The following is a 19750-nucleotide window of genomic DNA, read 5'->3' on the forward strand; positions in this document are numbered from 1 at the left end:
AGCAGCGGGAGGCCAACAGCCAACGCTTGGCGGCGCATTACCACCGCCATCCCCAGTAAATGCCATCATGGCGCCACTTTCCCCTGCACCTCGATATTTCGCGGGCCAGGCCTCGGGCGGGAGCTCCCTCGGTCGTCGGAGAACTAGTGTCGCGAGCGCAAGGCCGAGACAGACAGGAGGTTCTTTCGGTATGGCGTACGAGCCAATGATGTCGCATGGATTAGGAAGGCAGATAACAGGCTACGATGACGAACACCGTGCTGTGTTGTGGAAGCGTGGTATCGCCGGCCGGTCGAGATCTGATTGTTGATGAGGCTCGTGTCGATGCATGAGTTGGGACACAGGCTGCAGGGCCGTGACGAAGGGGCTCTTGTCCTCATCCCAATGGAAACTGGTGTGGAATTGCACATGGTGGGGTCAGTGAGGGGTCAGCTTGCCCCGTTCCCCTGATGTACCTTTTCCTCTTTTGGCTTAGCCGTGGCAGATGGTTGAGGAGTCTGCTCCATCTTGCAGCTTCCCACCAGCATGGACCCAAAGACACGTCGGGTCCCGGCCCAATTTTTTTCTCCTAGGGGAACGCGTGTGGTGGGAAGGTGCTACCAGGTTAGTCGGGGGGGGGGCTAAGTCCCTGAACCTGTCCAGGTAGGAAGTACCTAGCGGCAGCTCTCGCTCTCGTCAATGGGAGGAAGCCTGGGCCTGTCTCACTGAACGGGCTTGTATTCTGTGAGGCGTGCCACCACAATCCATCCGTCTCGGTTCAACAGTCGCTTGTTTTTTTCCTGACTGATCCCTCCGACTGAACCGTTACCCTCCCCTCCTCCGCCGCCCCAAAGAAAGGAAAGCCAATTGCAGGAGACAATTCCCATCTCGAAGCCCCATCACCACCAACATCTTCTCCCCCCCCTCCTAGGCTTTGCTCTCCCGTGTCGTCTACTTCCCTTTGCCCGTCTCTCCCACGGACTTGACCCTCCCCAACTCCAACAACTCCCACCTCCTGACCTTACACTCACCCTAAGTCCTCGACCAGCCTAAACGCATCGACCTGCCACTCCTCCCCTCCCCTCAGGCTCGCTGGTCTCCTACTTTTCTTAATACCCAACTCGACAATCCGGCACTCCAACGACCGGCTCAAACGTACAGAAAACCCGACGCAGCTATATTCGGGCAGCTTGAATCTCTGGTTTACTCGCAGAGACTCGCTTCAAATTTGACGACCCCAGATACCCTCTCCAACATCGGTTCCCCTCCCAGTTCCGAATAGTTGAGCTCCGAGCTCTCGTCAGCCCATCATGCGTCCCGAAGTCGAGCAAGAACTCTCCCACACTTTGCTCGTCGAGCTCCTTGCCTACCAGTTCGCTTCGCCCGTCAGGTGGATCGAGACGCAAGATGTTTTCCTCGCTGAGAAGACGGCGGAGCGCATTGTCGAGATTGGCCCCGCCGACACCCTTGGCGTGATGGCCAAGCGCACATTGGCCTCCAAATATGAAGCGTACGATGCTGCCAAGTCCGTCCAGCGCCAGATTCTCTGCTACAACAAGGACGCAAAGGAAATTTACTACGATGTCGACCCTGTCGAAGATGAACCTGAGCCAGCGGCGGCAGCTGCCGCGCCCGCTGCTGGTGCCCCAGCTTCCTCCGCAGCCCCCGCTGCCGCAGCTCCTGCCGCCGCAGCCGCTCCCAGCGCCGGTCCTGCAGCACAGGTTCCTGATGCGCCTGTCCAGGCCATTGACATTGTACGAGCTCTGATTGCTCAAAAGCTCAAGAAGCCCCTTGCCGAGATTCCTCTTAGCAAAGCTATCAAGGATCTTGTTGGTGGTAAGTAAAACCCGAGCTACAGAACTACAAGCTGTAAGCTAACTCGTATGGGCAGGCAAATCTACACTCCAGAACGAAATCCTCGGCGACCTGGGCAAGGAGTTCGGCTCGACCCCTGAAAAGCCTGAGGACACTCCCCTTGACGAGCTTGGTGCCTCGATGCAGGCCACCTTCGACGGCCAGCTCGGCAAACAGACACAATCCCTTATCGCGCGCCTCATTTCTTCCAAGATGCCCGGTGGCTTCAACATTACAGCCGCTAGGAAGCACCTCGAGACGAGGTGGGGTCTCGCTTCGGGCAGGCAAGACGGCAGTCTTCTCCTGGCTCTCACGATGGAGCCCCCTGCCCGACTCGGCTCGGAAGGTGACGCTAAGGCCTTCTTGGATGATGTGGCTCAGAAGTACGCTTCAAATGCTGGCATCAGCCTGACAACGGCGGCGGCGGTGGGCCCCGCGGGCGGCGGTGGCGGCGGCATGATGATGGACCCCGCTGCGATCGATGCCCTCACCAAAGACCAGCGTGCCATGTTCAAGCAGCAGCTTGAGCTCCTCGCGAGGTACCTGAAGCTGGACCTTCGTGCTGGTGACAAGGCGGCTGTTACATCTCAGAAGTCGGAGAAGGTTCTTCAGGCACAGCTGGATCTCTGGACAGTCGAGCATGGCGACTTCTACGCCTCTGGCATCCAGCCCGTCTTCAGCCCCCTGAAGGCGCGTACGTACGACTCGTCCTGGAACTGGGCTCGTCAGGACGCCCTCAACATGTACTACGACGTCATTTTCGGTCGTCTCCAGGCTGTTGACCGTGAAATCGTCAGCCAGTGCATTCGCATCATGAACCGCGCCAACCCTACTTTGATCGACTTCATGCAGTACCACATGGATAATTGCCCCACCGACCGTGGTGAGACCTACAAGCTGTCCAAGCAGCTGGGTCTGCAGCTCATTGAGAACTGCAAGGACGTCCTCAACGCCTCGCCCGTGTACAAAGACGTCGCTGTACCCACCGGCCCTCGCACGACCGTCGACGCCAAGGGCAATCTCAAGTATGAAGAGGTTCAGCGTCCGAGCTGCCGCAAGCTGGAGCACTACGTCCAGCAGATGGCTGAGGGTGGCAAGATCTCCGAGTACGGCAACAGGACTAAGGTCCAGAACGATCTCAAGCGCATCTACAAGCTCATCCGTGAGCAGCACAAGATGTCCAAGACCTCGCAGCTCGAGATCAAGAGCCTCTACGGTGATGTTCTGCGCTCTCTCAGCATGAGCGAGAGTCAGATCATTCCCAAGGAGAACGGCAAGCCCAACGGTGTCAAGAAGGTCCGAACCAACGGTCCCGGCAAGGGCAAGGTTGAGACCATTCCCTTCCTGCACCTGAAGCGCAAGACTCTCCACGGCTGGGACTACAGCAAGAAGCTGACGGCATCGTACCTGACCTGCCTCGAGGAGGCTGCCAGAGACGGTGTTACCTATGCCGGCAAGTACGTCCTGATGACCGGCGCTGGCGCTGGCTCCATCGGAGCCGACGTTCTTCAGGGCCTCATCAGTGGTGGTGCCAAGGTCGTCGTGACCACCAGCCGCTTCTCGCGCGAGGTCACCGAGTACTATCAGTCCATGTACGCTCGCTACGGTTCCAAGGGTTCCCAGCTTGTTGTTGTGCCTTTCAACCAGGGCAGCAAGCAGGACGTCGAGGAGCTTGTTCAGTACATCTATGACACAAAGACCGGTCTCGGCTGGGATCTCGACTTCATTATCCCCTTCGCTGCTATTCCCGAGAACGGCCGCCAGATCGACAACATTGACTCCAAGTCTGAGCTGGCCCACCGTATCATGTTGACCAACCTTCTGCGTCTCCTTGGCTGTGTCAAGATCCAGAAAGCTGAGCGTGGTTTCGAGACCCGCCCTGCCCAGGTCGTTCTTCCCATGTCTCCCAACCACGGTACCTTCGGTAACGATGGTCTGTACTCCGAGTCGAAGCTTGCGCTCGAGACCCTATTTAACAGGTGGCACTCTGAGGACTGGGGCCACTACCTCACCATTTGCGGCGCCGTCATTGGTTGGACTCGTGGCACAGGCCTCATGGGCGGCAACAACGTTGTTGCTGAGGGTGTTGAGGCCTTTGGCGTCCGCACCTTCTCCCAGCAGGAGATGGCGTTCAACCTCTTGGGTCTTCTGGCCCCTGCCATTGTCGATCTCTGCCAGTCCGAGCCTGTGTTTGCCGACCTGAACGGTGGTCTTCAGTTCATCCCCAACCTGAACGAAACCATGACCAGACTTCGCAAGGACATTATGGAGACGAGCGAGACCCGTCGCATCGTCGCCAAGGAGAACGCCATTGAGAACAAGGTCGTCAACGGACCCGATTCTGAGCTCCTATACAAGAAGAAGCTCATCGAGCCCCGTGCCAATATGAAGTTCGACTTCCCCCCCCTCCCCGACTGGGATGCTGAGATTGCTCCTCTCAACGACAAGCTCAAGGGCATGGTCGATCTCGAGAAGGTCGTTGTCGTCACCGGTTTCGCCGAGGTTGGTCCTTGGGGCAACTCCCGCACCCGTTGGGAGATGGAGGCTTATGGCGAGTTCTCTATCGAGGGCTGCGTCGAGATGGCCTGGATCATGGGTCTCATCAAGAACCACAACGGTCCCATCAAGGGCAAGCCGTACTCGGGCTGGGTTGATGCCAAGACTGGCGACCCCATTGAGGACAAGGACATCAAGCCCAAGTTCGAGAAGCACATTCTGGAGCACTCGGGTATTCGTCTGATTGAGCCCGAACTCTTCGATGGCTACGACCCCAACCAGAAGCAGCTTCTCCACGAGGTCGTCATTGAGGAGGACCTCGAGCCCTTCGAGGCATCCAAGGAGACTGCTGAGGAGTTCAAGCGCGAGCACGGCGACAAGGTGGAGATCTTTGAGATTCCCGAGTCTGGCGAATACATTGTGCGCATGAAGAAGGGCGCTGGCCTTTGGATTCCCAAGGCCCTCCGTTTTGACCGCCTCGTTGCTGGCCAGATCCCCACAGGCTGGGACGCCAAGAAGTACGGTGTCCCGGAGGACATCATCGACCAGGTCGACCCCGTCACCCTCTTCGTCCTCGTCTCCGTCGCCGAGGCGCTTCTTTCGTCCGGTGTTACCGATCCCTACGAATTTTACAAGTACGTCCACGTCTCCGAGGTGGGCAACTGCATTGGCTCCGGTATGGGAGGTGCTGGCGCTCTCCGCGGCATGCACCGCGATCGTTTCCTCGACAAGCCAGTCCAGAACGATATTCTCCAGGAATCATTCATCAACACCATGGCCGCTTGGGTCAACATGTTGCTCCTCTCCTCGTCGGGTCCCATCAAGACGCCTGTTGGTGCTTGCGCCACCTCTGTCGAGTCGGTCGACATTGGTTACGAAACCATCATGGAGGGCAAGGCCAAGATTGTCTTTGTCGGTGGTTTCGATGACTTCGGTGAGGAGGGCTCTTACGAGTTCGCCAACATGAAGGCCACCAGCAATGCTGTCGATGAGTTGGCTCACGGCCGTACGCCCAAGGAGATGTCCCGCCCCACTACCACCACCCGTAACGGCTTCATGGAGTCTCAGGGCAGCGGTGTCCAGATTCTCATGACTGCCAAGCTTGCCCTCGATATGGGTGTTCCTATTCACGGCATCGTTGCCCTCACCACGACTGCCAGTGACAAGATTGGCCGCTCCGTCCCCGCGCCTGGCCAGGGCATTCTGACAACGGCCCGCGAGCATGCCAGCAAGTTCCCCTCGCCCCTTCTGGACATCAACTACCGTCGCCGCCAGATTGAACTTCGCAAGAAGCAGGTCAAGCAGTGGCAGGAGTCTGAGCTTGAATACCTCTGGGAGGAGGTCGAGGCCATGAAGGCTCAGGGCCACGGCTTCGACGAGAAGGAGTACGCCCACGAGCGTGCGTTGCACATTGAGAAGGAGGCGCAGAGGCAGGAGAAGGAGGTCCTGCGTAGTCTGGGCAACAACTTTTGGAAGTCGGACCCTACCATTGCGCCTCTGCGTGGTGCCCTCGCCACGTGGGGTCTCACCATCGACGACCTTGACGTCGCCTCGTTCCACGGTACCTCGACCAAGGCGAACGACAAGAACGAGTCATCTGTCATTTGCCAGCAGCTCAAGCACCTTGGCCGCAAGAAGGGCAACGCCGTGCTGGGTATTTTCCAGAAGTATCTCACTGGTCACCCCAAGGGTGCTGCCGGTGCCTGGATGATGAACGGCTGTTTGCAGGTTCTCAACTCGGGTCTCGTGCCCGGTAACCGCAACGCCGACAACGTCGACGCTGTCATGGAGCAGTTCGACATGATCGTCTACCCCAGCCGCAGCATCCAAACGGACGGCGTCAAGGCCTTCTCGGTCACGTCATTCGGTTTCGGTCAGAAGGGCGCGCAGGCCATTGGTGTGCATCCCAAGTACCTCTACGCCGCGCTTGACGAGGAGACGTACGAGGCCTACAGCGCCAAGGTGGAGGCGCGCCAGAAGAAGGCATACCGCTTCTTCCACAACGGCATGATCAACAACACGCTGTTTGTGGCCAAGAGCAACGCTCCTTATGATGAGGAGCAGCTGGGCAAGGTCCTACTGAACCCCGACGCGCGCGTCTCGGTTGACAAGAAGACTTCGTCTCTGACGTACGCTCCCAACTTTATGAAGCAGTCGGAGAAGACGGTCAAGACGAGCGCGGCCAAGGCGACGCAGGACATGATGGAGACGCTGGCGAAGAAGACGGTCTCGAGCAACAGCAAGGTCGGCGTTGACGTCGAGGACATCTCGGCCATCAACATTGAGAACGAGACGTTTGTGACGAGGAACTTCACGGCGGGCGAGATTGCCTACTGCCAGAAGACGCCCAGCCCTCAGAGCTCATTTGCGGGGCGGTGGAGCGCCAAGGAGGCCGTGTTCAAGTCCCTCGGCGTCGCCAGCAAGGGCGCCGGCGCGGCGCTGAAGGACATTGAGATTTCCAAGAACGAGGATGGTGCTCCCGTGGTTAACGTACGTTGAATCTTGTCTACCCTGACAGAAGCCCCCCCTTGGTGCATGATTACTGACTTTTTTTTTTTTCCCTCACAGCTCCATGGCGATGCTGCGGCAGCGGCCAAGAAGGCAGGTCTCAAAGAGATCAGCGTGTCTATCTCGCACTCGGACTCGCAGGCGATCGCAGTGGCGGTGGCCACGTTCTGAGCGAGGAGTTGGATGGTAATGAGAGCCCGCATGTAATTGTTTTCCACGGGAGGTACGCAAATGGGCGGAGCATGGGACTTGGGGATCTGTCTTTATTTTACTTCGAGACATGTCGTTTGTTTTCTTCTCGACAGGTTATCTATAGAAGGAGAGGAACGGAGACGGTGGAACGTTTTTGAGACTTGAGACACGGATGAGGGCACTTTGGGAGGAGTTCCCTCGCGTCGCTGTCATCAAGTCTCGGAAAGCGAGTAGCACAGCACAGACAGAGAGACAGCTGGGTGCAGCTGCGGCGAGCTTAGAAGATGAAGAGAATTGAGAGAAAGATCAAGATCTAGCCACGCGACTCTGAGCGATGTGACAGGTTTTAGTTCAAATTGGGTGTGAGTGCCCTCCTGTAAATCGCTAATGACGATGCGCCTTCAGCACGTGATGAAATCGAGCCAGCGGCAATGCTGGCACTACGTGGCTTCGTTGAAGCTCAAAACGACAGTAAAAGGCTGAGCTTGTCTGTGGCCTCGGAGAAAGGGCGGGCGTGATTGCGAGCGTTGAGGTTCAACGAGGAGAGGAAGGGGGGGGAAGAGGAACTGGGCGGCAGAATATGCCCGTCTGACAGCCAGGGTGGGCTTGTCGCTGGGGCTGGCTTGCATTCATGCTAGGAGAATTAGGTGCCGAGGCTAGGTATCTATTATGAGCATCATCTGCGCCTTGTAGACGGGTCGTGGTGAAGAGCAGCAGACGGACCCTTTAACTTGGTGAGCGGAGGCAATTTTTCTCGTCCTTTCGCTTTTTTTGACTTTTTCTTTCTTGGAGGGGGGGAACGGGGCTTGGAATCCGAATGAGGCCATCGCCAGATCATGTATGTAGCGGAAATCGCGGAATGTCCCAGGCTAACGGGGGGTCGTCCCAGGAGGTTTTACGTACTGAAAAGTCCCAGTATTAAAGGCGCCCATGCCGATCGGTCGCCGTTTTCGAAGGGATGGATGCATGGGAGGGGGAGGGGGGAATTTGTGGCTTGGGCGGCCTCTTCTCTTGTTTGTCCGTCCTCTGCTTCATTTGCAGTGAGGGTTCGATTCTTAGTTCGGATAGCCACCTTGACCTTTCAGGTTCCTAATAAGATGCCTAGGTAGGGAGGAGGAGGAGGGGATGGCGTGTGTTATTTTTGACCAGGCTGAGCCTCCACCATTTTGAGCTGATGGGGTCGTTCTCGCGCCCTCTGCTTACTCGTTTGGGTTTGGGGCTGGGTCACTGGCGCGGAACTGATGTGACGCACGATTCAATGTTGGGGACATGGCAGTGTGGTCTGGTGGCACTCAGGCTCAGCTCGATCTGTCTGTCGTGCGACGACGAGGAAGGGCGCGTCCGCCTGTCGACTCGCGGGAATGGGAGAGGAGAGAGAGTAAGTGACAGAGAGGAGAGGTGCAGAGAGGGTGGTGGTCACGACAGGACGGCATCACCCGGCAGATGAGCAGCTGACCGACTCTGAACATCGTGATGATCTCCATGGACATGTCTGCCCGTCCTGGGGCCCACGGCCACCACCCAATGACGCATGAGGAACCACCCCAAAACGGCCGCGAGAGGGTGGCAGAGATGACGCTTGAGTCTGGCAGCCCTGCATGCGTCTGCTTTGTGCCGCCCGACTGCCTCTCGTCTGCCGGGACAGCACACCACCACACCACGGCCGCCCATGCCAGCCCTGTTCCCAGGCGCGAGCCGCTTCGAGGGAGGGGGTCAGACGTCAGGCATAGGCGGATTCAGCCCACTCATGGGTCCCCGATGGCTTCTAGCGGGAGAGTCTACTGTAAGGACAATGTGACTCCTCGACACCGCCGACACCCAGCTCGCTTGATGGCGGCGAATGGGAAGGTTGCCAAGCGGCCTGGACGTGCGGTTCGGACGTTGGGCAGCCCACCCTGGACCCCTGAGCCTGTCCGGGATAAGGCAGCTAGCTCGAAGCTCCGATATCTCACCATTTTGCTGCTGCGGCTGCTGGGAGCTTGGACAGCGTTTGCTACCCGTTTTTTTATTTTATCTTTTGCATGCCGAGCTTCAGCCTTCGACGCCACGGGCGTCTTGGGCGTTGTTTGGCCTGTTCAAAACATGTCGTGGTTGGCATGCCGCTGCCGGTGCCGGTGCCGGGGCCTGGTGTGTGGTCTGAGGTGTGAGGTGTGAGGTGTGAGGATGGCCTTGGCTATCACGCCCTGGGTACATTAAGAAGGCGCCGTTGCGCCTCCTGTTTGACGAGGGGGGAATGGGAGGTTCCTGTCTATATGCATGTCTTGCCTCTCTCTCCCATCCACACAGGCAGTTTCTCGTGACCTCCAAACCATCAAGTCATCATCCTTGCCTTGACCCGATTTGCCAAGCCAACAAATCGTCTCGAAGAAAGCAAGACAAGCCCGCCGTCATGTCTTCCAACAACCTCAAGGGCCTCAACACGAGGACGCATCCTCACGTCCCGTCCTGGTTCTTCATCGTCCAGCTCGTCGTCCTCGCCCTCGGCCTCGGCGTCTTCATCGCCTCCGCCTACAGCCTCTCCTTCTTTGACGGCTACGGCTACGCCGGCGCCTACTCCGGCTCGCCGGGCTTCCTGCTCTTCGCCGTACGTCCCCTCCCGTTGTAGCCACCACCACCCAAGGCACAGGGCTACACCAGCGGGACCAGCGACTAACACCAGGTGACAGGCCCTCCTCATCTTCATCGTCGTCGGCAGCCACATTGTTCTCGAGCGTTTCTTCTCCCAGTGGTACTTCCGCCTCGCCTTCGTCATCGGCTACGTCTTGACCATCATCTTCCTCCTCTCCGCCTGGGCCTGGGCCGCCAGCATTGCCAGGCTCTTCAACGGCGACGTGTGCGACGCCTTTGGCTGCTACAGCAATGACGGCAACGGCTACGGCAGCGCCATGGCCGCCGGTGCCGCCCTCGGCGCCTTTGCATGGTGAGCTCCCGCTTCTTTTCCCTTTAAGTCTCTCTTGTTCTTTTTCCTAGCCTGCTCTCTCTCCGAGCCCGCGTACAGGCGACCCGAGAACCACCCATGACCAGACCGGCATGCTGACCGTTGCAGGGTCCTCCTGATCGTCCTCCTCGTCTTCTACATCCTCGCCTCGCTGAAGGAGGGCCGCGGCGAGGTCGCCCCCGTCGTTACCGCCGCCGATGCCGAGATGGGCCACGTCAACAAGGAGGCCCACCCGCCGGCCGTCGCGGCCCCGACGGAGCAGCAGCCCCAGCAGCAGTACCAGCAGCAGTACCAGCAGCAGCAGCCCTATGCCCCGCAGGACCAGACCCAGCAGTACGCCCCCCAGGAGCAATATCCTCCCCAGCAGCAGTATCCCCCTCAGGAGCAATATCCTCCTCAGCAGCAGTATCCCCCTCAGCAGCAGCAGCCGCAGCACTAAGCTGCATGTTTCTCTGGGGTGTGGGCGGACTGCTTGGCGTTGAAGGTTCTGTCCTCATCTGTGACCTCCTGAATGTGTTAAGCGGAAGGGCGAGATGAGTCTCTCGAGGTGCCCTTATGTTGGAGAAGGCTGTGTACTTGAGAGGGAGAGGGGGAGAGAGAGAGAGAGAGAGAGAGAGAGAGAGAGAGCTGCTCGTTCTCGTTCCCAAGTTTGCCTTGGTGCTGTTCTGCTTCAATGGCGTACTACAAGATACCACTCGTGTTTACTCTGCTTGGGATACCCAGGTACTTTAATATAGCCATGATGTTCATGAATGACGTCTACCTTGTCCGTCTTGACTATTACCGAGAGCCGCCTCTGTAGGGTTTCTTTTATGCTGTCTCATTGGAGACGATTCACGATTCACACGTGAGGTCATCGGACGACTCCGCTGGCTTATCTGCAATGGTCTTGTTTGAAGCTGTTTGAAGCAGCGAAGGCGTCTAGTTGATTTCTCGCCAGAAACCTCGTACTCACTGAAGTGATCAGTATGTGAATAAGCAGTTTTTTTTGCGTTTTGGCTGGATCGAGTGTGATTCAGATGTTACCACCACAAAGATCGCATCACATACAACTGTGATTCGCAGTTGTAGTGATCGCATGTATCTCTGAACGGTCCTAGTCATGAACGGGTGCAGTTATGAGCGGGTGCAGTTATGAGCGGGTGCAGTTATGAGCGGGTGCAGCTATGAGTGGGTGCAGCTATGAGTGGGTGCAGTCGTGAATGGGTGCAAATTTGGGTATCGAGCAAAAGTTCAACCTCCTCTGAAAACCACTAAAAATCAAGCCCTTTTCCGCAGTCTCTCGCAGTCAGAGACCCAATGCACGCTAAGCTCACTCCTTTCTCCTGGATCCCTCATCGCAATATTCCTCATCAGCAACGCTCTCTGGATCGCATCATGACCTGTTCATCTGTCATCTGGCCCAGCTAAAAATCATCCTCGGGAGGCAGCAGCAGATCATCGGGGTCGATGCGGAAGTCCGCAACAAGATCATCCCTAACGCCCTCGGGCACTACGTCCCACTCCTCCTCGCTGGCGCCCCGGGTCACAGCTCTCGCCTTCCAAAAGTTACGCTCAGCCTGTGCTTGGGCGAGATCCTCCGTCAGCCGGTTCACTCTGTTCTGGCGTCGCTGCCTTCCGCGCTTGGCAGACTCATTGTTCTTCTTCTTGTTCCATTCCTTGACTTGTCTGTCAATATCCGCATTGGCCGCATCGATTTGCTCCTTCTCCATCTCGGTCATCTTAGAATGCTTCCGCCGGCGTGGCGGCCACGTCGGGGGATCATTGTAGGGAAGCACGTCGACCATCTTAGGGGCACGGCGCTTTTGGCCAGGCTCGAGCTTGTTCATTTTTCTCTTTCTGGTCTTTCTGCCCCTTTCCGATGCATCGTCCCTTTCAGTGGCCACTGGGACCTTGTCCTTGTTGAGGATGGCACGAATTTCGCTTTGTCGAGTGACACTATCAGCCTCGAGCACACTGTCGCCCATGAGGCTCTCAAAGTATGTCGAAGAAGGCACGCTGAGGCTCATCTCCTGAGTTTCCTCAGCGTAAAGGTCCTTGGAATTGTTCATTTGTGCTTGTGCTTCTGTCTGAACGAAGAGATCCAGTTCTGAAGGGTGAGGGTCGAAAGCCGGATTCAAGTGTAACGGATGGCTAATGTCGTTATGGAAGCTGTTGTCGAGAGGGCTTGTAAAAGAAAGAGGGACGCTTCCAGCAACTTGGTATGGTGTTCCTTGGGGCGCTCCGAAAGGTTGTGAGAGTCCGTAGTTGGGTCTTCCACAAGAAATGTTGTGTAAGGCAGGTAAAACATGAGTGGAAGTCGAATGTACGCTAGGAGGCAAGAAGTTGTTGAAACTCGCATGGCTGCCTGGGAAAAGCCTATTGTCAAAAGAGATATTTGGCCCGCTTGCGTCGCTGTAGAGGCTACCAAGCACCTGTTGGGGATACGTGATCGAAGCGGGCGGCCCAAGGGGGCTATTCAGTAACGCCATGGGCACCGGGGAATTCGGCACCATTTGACGGCCGCCCCCGGCAGGAGGAGGCATATCGGAGACCTGGGGGCTGCTTGAACTGGGTTGAGCAGGCTGGCCCCCGTAAACTTCGATGCCGAGGGCGGTCACCAAGAGTTCGCGGTCCTCGTCGGTGAGGGGTCCGTTGGGTTCCCCTGGTCCCACCATGTTGAAAGACGATGCTTGATAATGGATGTCTGTTAACGAATACTCAAAAGAAATAAAGTGTCACGAATATGGCGTGTGAAAGATGGAATATGGGTAATGTTTGATGGAGAAGGGTCTCTCACCTTTCGACGCAACCTTGGACGTTGATATTCGGAGGAGCAAGAAGCCTAATCTCATGAGTCGAAAAGGCAGTGATTCATGTCTAGAACAGGCGTTGCTCCAGAGAAGACCTCCCCAAGGGAAGGAAACGAAGCACTGGCGAGCCTCTAGAAAGGGGGAAAGGACGATGGGATAGTCCAAGACTTCTGCCTCGCCTACAGTTCAGGAAAGCGCGATCCTATGAGAGCTGCTCCTTCTTCCACTCCTAACGCTCTCACATACTGCCTCTGTTGAGCTATACTTGGGAATTGTGCGCAACGAGAGAAAGTACGCGACCAAACCCTGGATCTATTGGAGCCTGCGCCGGCATGCATTGAGAGACTACATGCTAACGACATCCAGCCCATGCTGTTTGTATTGGACTTGCAAGATGCACTGGAGCTCTGCATGCGGCGTTTCCTGACACGACGTTGGCATCTACGAGCAGCATTGCTGCAAAGGTGTATTGCAATTTGAGCTCGAGGGCAGCAAAAGGGATGGCCGTTTTCATTCCACACTCTATGTTTGCTCACAGGGCAAAAGTACCCAGCAAGCTAACAACCATCATAGGACAGCTGAATAGCGACTGAAGGTATTGAAGACGAAGCCTTGTCTTGTCAAGCTTTCACTTGATTGACACTACACCGTGTTGGACTTGACTGAACAAAGTTCATCCGACAAATGCCCGACGACAAGAGACGTACAGTAGCCCTGAGGGCTCGTTGGAGGTGTGCTCCGATGGAAAGAGTTCATAAGAGATTGGCCGAGGCTCAGACGAGACAGCTAGGCCAGCGCGTCTTTTTGGATTCTCGTATTGGATCGCCACACAATTCGTTACCCACCTACCTTTCTCGCCTCGGTCGCTAAGGCACCAAATATACCTTGAGCTAGGATCGTAGGGAGATAGGTGATGTAGGCGGTCTTTAAGAGTGACCTCCGGTTTTCGAGGGCACCATCTGCATCATGCCTGAACTAGGAAGGCCGACAGGGGTAACCAATATGGACAGCCATGACTTGTAAGTTGTGCCTGTGGAAACCCGACAGTATTGTCATGCCCGAGAGTCTCAAGCTCAGAGCCACTATAAGCACGAACGCTCTGGTATGGACGAACGGGGCGTGCTCTGAATGCTTCTCACGGTGGAGAGAGGAGAATAGGAAACCCGAAATTGAGGGCAGAAAGGGGGCTGTCCACAGTCCACCCCCAAAGGCAAGATCCTTGCGGAGTGACCCGATACTCTAACCAAATCCATCTCGGCCAAAAACCAAACACCCTCTCACATACAAGCATTCCTTCGCAAGCTCAACGCAATAAGTGGAAGCACAGACAGAGCGCTCATAGCGCCCTTGGAACACCATTTTTTCACTGCTTTCCAACCAAGGTGGAGAAGGTGGAGAACCCTGAGGCCGCGCATGATGCCGAAACCAGGGTCCCAGAAATGGCAGCGAAGCCCTTCGACATGACCGGGGCTAATATAGTACTATTTTCATGTCCCAAATGCTGCTGCCTATTGCGGGTCTGGAACCTCGACCTCTGTCCACGGCGGGCGGTTTATAGGATGCGGCCTCGCCGCCGAGGACCCTATCGTGGCTGGCTCGCGTGTTTTGGAGGTTGACAGCACTAGATCACTACCACAAAGATGGTCCCTGTGGTGCCTGTCAGGGTCGTCCGACTCGGAGCCTTGTGCGTCCTCGTTACAGTGACCGTCTTGACAACGAGTTACATGCTCCTGAACCGTCATCATGGCATCGACGACAAACTCGAACTGCTCGCCTTCACCGACAATGGCACCGCCTACGCCGTCCATGACATCCTGACCCCGTCCTGGACAACCGAACAACTCGTGCCACGATTCGCCTATGTCCAGTACGCGACGAACCTGGAGTATCTATGCAATGCGGTAAGGGCTGGGCCTGTCGACCCTACGCAGGGGAAGCGGACCATTCTCGTCTGACAATCGCGTAGCTCATCAACTTCACCCTGCTACGTCGTTATGGTGCCCAGCACGATCTCGTGCTCATCCACCCCGAGAAGTGGACGCAAGGGACCTCGAGACAGGCAAAGGCGATTCGCAATCTAAAAGAGGCACATCCCGAGATTCAGCTTCGCCCCTTTGGCGTCCTCTCCACGACCAAGGGCGATGCCACATGGCGTGACAGTCTCACCAAGTGCCACGCCTTTGCTCTGACCGACTATACGCGCGTCCTTGCCTTCGACTCGGACACGCTCGTCCTCAACTCGATGGACCACTACTTCCTCGCGCCCCTAGCCGCCGTCGCCGTGCCACGTGCGTACTGGCTGACGACGGCCGCCTCTCCCCAAGACAAAAGTGAGGGTGAGCACGAGAAGCATGGCAGTGATAGTGAAAGTGGAACCAGCATCACCGGCAGCCCCAAACCAACGGCCAAGCCCAAGCCCAAGCAGGCCCCCTCGATCGCCCAGCAGGTCCTCGGATCACACGTCATGCTCCTCGAGCCCGACACGAAGCGCTACGCGCGCATTGTCGAGAATGCCGTCACGACGGGCGACTTTGACATGGAGGTCGTCAACCATCTCTTCGCCGACAACGCCATGATCCTGCCGCACCGCCGCCTCGCCCTGCTGACGGGCGAGTTCCGCCACGCGCCGGACGACCACGCCGCCTACCTCGCCCCCGATACGGACGAGGAGTGGAATGCCATGGCCGAGGTCTCGCGCTCGTACCTCGTCCACTTTAGCGACTGGCCGCTGCCGAAGCCGTGGAAGTCGCGGACCCAGGCGCAGTGGGACGCCGCCCTGCCGGCGTGCGACGAGAACGAGCCGGCCCGGGATGACAGGCCAAAGTGCGCCGACAGGGTCATGTGGACGGGTTTCTACGACATGTACGATCAAATGAAGGGTGAGGTGTGCGGGGTGCTCACCTCGTAGAGCTGAGCGGGTGTGTTTTCTCGAGGTGTTGGTGGTTCATCTGGGTAGCATTTTGCATGCATACATGGCGCAGCGAATTTTGGGTTTTCGATTGAAAAAAGTTATGATGCATCAAACGAGACGGTTCTTGGTGACGACCATCTTGATCTAGTAGTTCATGGGCTGTCGTTGACATATTGATTATCATTTCTTGACCGATGTAACAGCAACGACAGGGGCAGGCCCGTGGAAGCTTTATATACCGCCAACTCGAAGTCCAATAACGGTGTGGTGGCTAGTTCTCGGCCCGTACCGATGCGAAAACATCAGCCTCGCAGGAAGAGGCTTGCAGCTTGGCCGTGTACGCCGGCGTTCTTGGGCAATAAACATGGCCAGGCGCTATCATACCGTTGGATCCTTGGAAGCTAAAGCTACGTGGGACCCCCGCGACTGTTCCGAACGCACGCCTCTTTTTCCGAGGGCCATGGTGCCATGGCCATTTTTACTCTAACATTTTCCGGCGTATCAGATTGGCAACCCAGACGAGGATGAAGTGTCTTGTATGGCTGTAGACGGAGACACGCTGATGAAGATCGTATTATCAAACGTTACAGGCACCAAGTCGGCTATTCGTAGTCTGGTCCTTTTATAGCAGGTAGGCCGTAGCATACAGTTCCAGAATTATTCGAGTCAAACACGTCCTTCCTCGCTGTCGAGCAGGAGTCACAGTCACCTTGGCCAGGGAGCTTAGGATGGCAGACATACACTTTGACACTTGCGAGTCGATCTCATGGTACATTACAACCCCTCATTAATGGTAGCTCTATGAATTTAATCACACAGCAACCGTCGTTAAAAATTGCACGCATCGTCCACCCGGCGCTTACACGCTCAGCATCAACGCCGCCGCCACGGCGCCCAGGCCCCCGACGATCCCAGTCCGGAGGGTCCCGGCGGCGTTGTCGTCGTCGTTGTTGTTGTCGTTGCTTCCGCCGTTGCTGTTCTCGTCCTCGCCATTGTCGCTGCCGCCGTCGGTCGCATCACGATCAGGGACCTCATCGGGATCATCGCTGCCCTGCACGACACTCGAGGCGCGCACGCAGCGCAGCGCAGTCGAGTCATCGCCCCACCTGAGCACCACAGGCCAGACGTTTGTCACGGCCACGGCGTAGGCTTCCTGCGCGGCATCAGAGCCCTCAGCCTCGGCGCCGCTGGCGTGGGCGAAGAAGCGACCCGTCTCCGTGATGTTCTTGGGGACGCCTGCAAAGCGTTAGTAAGGTTTATCGTCAGGAGCCTGCATCAGGGTTCAACTTACGGAACGCCCAGCTGGAGACATCAGTCGAGATCCAGTCCTCGCAGCTGCTGGGCACTTCAACATCGCCGCTACACGCACCGGCCGCCTCGAGGTCCTTCTTACACGCATCGCTCAGCTCCTCGCAGCTCCCGTCATCGCCCTGCGCGTCCCGCGTGGCATTGGAGCTGAGGCCCCGCCAGACGGTGGCGCAGGCCTCGCCTTCAGGTGCAATGCCGTTGGGTGAGGCGAGGGCGAGGACAGTGAGCTGGGTAACATCATCGTCCGCAAAGGAGCCGGAACCGGCGTCATCGAGAGACACGTCGGCGGCAACAAGAATGCGGAGGCCCCACGCGCCGGCGCCATTGGCATTTGATGTGTCGTTGGTGCCAAACCCGGGGACGGGCAGCGAGGTTGTGGCGTTGGGTTGGGCGAGGGCGAGGCCAAAGGAGCGCGAGGGCAGGGAGTAAGGCGGCGAAGCGTCCGGCGAGCCTGTGGAGACGGAAGAGGCCACGGCGAGGGCGGCGAAGGGCAGGGATCGGATGAAGGCAGACATGATGCGTGTGTGACGCCCAAGGGGGGGTTATAGTTGGTGATTTGATGGCGGTGCTGGGTGGTTTAAGTCTCTCTGGCGGTAACCTTGCCTATCGTCTGATGATGTCGTCGTTGATGGACCGTTGATATGGAGAGAGATCAGACGGAAGATGGGAATGAAAAAGGCTGGGAGCGCAGTCGAGCAGCATCTGGAGCAACAGCTGATATATGTCCAGACGACATTGGGCCAACCGCTCGCTGCGCAGCCGCCCAACAATCCATAATACATGGGCACAGACACGGCCAGCCAAGCACAGGCAATTCAGGTCCGAGGAGCCAAGGCGTCAAGCGGGCCATCGCCATCGTGCCCTCGACCAGTGCCGCCAAGTACAGCACCTTGGCGCCATGGACCCCCGGCGCTGCGCCGTCCGATTCGGCGGCAGAAGCAAGCACGGGTCTAAAGTGACGTAAAGCTGGGGCCCGGCCGAGTTTTCAAGGGGGGGCTCATCGGGAGCTCGGGGCGTGTGGTGCCTGGCGGCGTCGGGTAGTTGATGGCCAGACGCACAGGCTGGTCCAATGTTGATGGGGTGATGGCAAACACGGCAGACCTGCGGGTGGAGTGGTCCGGTTGGTGTTGTTGCACGATGGGACGCCGCGATTGGCAAGGGAGCAGGTTGTTGGAACCAATGTTTCGGGTCTTTTGGCGTCCAGGCTTGGTGTGGCTCGGCATTTGCATGCAGCTGACAGTGTTGGTGTGAGGGAGAGACCTGGTTTTTGATTCATCTCAGAGGACGAATACGAACGGAGGTGCAGGAGGCAGGAATCGCTTTCACTGTGAAGCTCGGTGTAAGTCGGCGAGAAGGTCACACCTGCCCGCTTGCTCTGATGGCGCTTCGTACCTTCCAACCTTGGGACCTCAAGGTAAGTCCCTTCCTTTGGACTTCTAGGTAAGTACCTGGGTCAGGCAATGTAGCTTACCTTACCTAGGTACCTGGGTGGTAGGCAGGCGTATCTCAAGCAAAATGACGGCCGACTCGAAAGAGCACACATCTTATCCAGTCCATCCACATGGACTTTTTCACGACCGGTGGTGAAATCTCTGAGTGCGGTGAATAAAGCAAGGAGGTTGCAAGCCGATATGACTGTCTCACTTCCCCAGTCTTTCAGCAGTGACTGATCGGCAACACTACCACTGTGCCCAGCCGGATCTGAGAGAAACATCCACGCCCAAGCCGCCGAGCATGACCGACCGGCAACTTCACATTGCAGCTCAGAGGAGGCGCCTTTTCATGTTGGATGATTGGCAGCCGGGGGCTGGCTCGACTGGTAAACCATTCATGCAAAACTCTTCCTTTCTGGCTCCATCTCTATCGGATTATACCATCTACCATTTCATCTATCGGATATACTGTACTGTACTGCTACCAAAAAAAGCTGTCAGCGGAAATGCGCGCTGCTGCTGTTCCGTCCTGTCGGGGTTGACCCGTTGAATGCTACAATGCTTGCCGCCGCCCCCTGAAAAACGCCGTTGAGTGCCGATGCAACCATCCTGTCGTCATCGTGTTGAAAAAGTTTGGTGTAAACAAACACAAGATGCAAAAAAAAAGAGCGTCTCGAGGGAGGCTCTCAAGATCTCTATGCTCGCTCCCCAAGATCTGCCCAGTCGGTGTGCTCATGCCAGTCCCTTCTGACTATGGCTCTTTGTCTCGTCCATCTCCTTCCAGATATACTCATTGAAATCATCCGCGTTGTCGAGATACAGGTGATGGCCCGCCTTCTGCACGACAATCACCTTCGCCGAGCCATTCTCCCTCCGCTTCTCCTCCGCCGTGCCCTCAAGCAGCGCTCGTCTCTTTGCTGCCTTGAGTTTCTCCTCGGACGCCAGACCGCCAGCGACGTCCATCCAGTCGTTCTCGCCGTACATCATGACGACGGGAATACCAGTCTCTTTGATCTTTTGCCCGTTCTTCTCCACCGTCTGCCGGCCAACACCCTCGATGCGGTCGATGATGGGGCTGCGCGCGTACGCCCCGGGCGCGAGGATGTATGGTAGCGCGTACTCGCCACTGCCCTTCTGCCGAAACACCGAAAATGCATAATCGTGCAGGGAAAGCGCCTCGGCCGTCGGTAGGTGGTTGAAGCGGCGTGACGTCCAGCCCGACACAATGCGAGGACCCAATGGGCCACTGAACCGCACAACGCTAAAGGCGACACGTTGGCATCTCAAAGCCAGGCGAACCAGCCGGGAAGCGGTCGCTTGGGAGCATTGTTCGAGTTTG

The 19750-nt window shown here is 57.1% G+C and overlaps 6 protein-coding genes across 6 annotated transcripts in view; 3 read left to right on the forward strand and 3 right to left on the reverse strand.

Annotated features, from left to right (window-relative positions):
* Window positions 1-1289: 1289 nt before the first annotated feature.
* Window positions 1290-7008, forward strand: VDAG_00632 (fatty acid synthase subunit alpha reductase; the record flags this gene model as incomplete). Its single annotated transcript, XM_009652009.1, has 3 exons — window positions 1290-1815; window positions 1871-6819; window positions 6898-7008. The coding sequence occupies 3 exons, from the start codon at window positions 1290-1292 to the stop codon at window positions 7006-7008; spliced, it is 5586 nt and encodes a 1861-aa protein (XP_009650304.1).
* Window positions 7009-9281: 2273 nt separating this feature from the next.
* Window positions 9282-10406, forward strand: VDAG_00633 (uncharacterized protein; the record flags this gene model as incomplete). The annotated part of the gene is made up of 3 exons (XM_009652010.1): window positions 9282-9613; window positions 9696-9949; window positions 10076-10406. The coding sequence occupies exons 1-3, from the start codon at window positions 9419-9421 to the stop codon at window positions 10404-10406; spliced, it is 780 nt and encodes a 259-aa protein (XP_009650305.1). The 5' UTR covers window positions 9282-9418.
* Window positions 10407-11373: 967 nt separating this feature from the next.
* VDAG_00634 (uncharacterized protein) lies at window positions 11374-12624 on the reverse strand (the record flags this gene model as incomplete). The annotated part of the gene is made up of 1 exon (XM_009652011.1): window positions 11374-12624. One exon carries the CDS (start codon window positions 12622-12624, stop codon window positions 11374-11376), a length of 1251 nt encoding a protein of 416 aa, XP_009650306.1.
* Window positions 12625-14399: 1775 nt separating this feature from the next.
* Window positions 14400-15667, forward strand: VDAG_00635 (glucose N-acetyltransferase; the record flags this gene model as incomplete). Its single annotated transcript, XM_009652012.1, has 2 exons — window positions 14400-14660; window positions 14726-15667. The coding sequence occupies 2 exons, from the start codon at window positions 14400-14402 to the stop codon at window positions 15665-15667; spliced, it is 1203 nt and encodes a 400-aa protein (XP_009650307.1).
* An 862-nt stretch (window positions 15668-16529) lies between these two features.
* VDAG_00636 (uncharacterized protein) lies at window positions 16530-17667 on the reverse strand (the record flags this gene model as incomplete). Its single annotated transcript, XM_009652013.1, has 2 exons — window positions 16962-17667; window positions 16530-16906 (listed from the first exon to the last, which is right to left on the reverse strand). The coding sequence occupies exons 1-2, from the start codon at window positions 17491-17493 to the stop codon at window positions 16530-16532; spliced, it is 909 nt and encodes a 302-aa protein (XP_009650308.1). The 5' UTR covers window positions 17494-17667.
* Window positions 17668-19143: 1476 nt separating this feature from the next.
* Window positions 19144-19750, reverse strand: part of VDAG_00637 (abhydrolase domain-containing protein) — a gene marked incomplete at both ends in the record, with an annotated part of 1465 nt that continues 858 nt past the window's right edge. Inside the window, one exon of the mRNA XM_009652014.1 lies at window positions 19144-19545. Coding sequence (XP_009650309.1) covers window positions 19144-19545 — 402 coding nt within the window. The remainder of the gene's footprint in view (window positions 19546-19750) is intronic.

The sequence above is a fragment of the Verticillium dahliae genome, genomic scaffold (genome assembly GCF_000150675.1).
Source record: "Verticillium dahliae VdLs.17 supercont1.1 genomic scaffold, whole genome shotgun sequence".
In the NCBI taxonomy this organism is placed as follows: Eukaryota; Fungi; Ascomycota; class Sordariomycetes; order Glomerellales; family Plectosphaerellaceae; genus Verticillium; species Verticillium dahliae.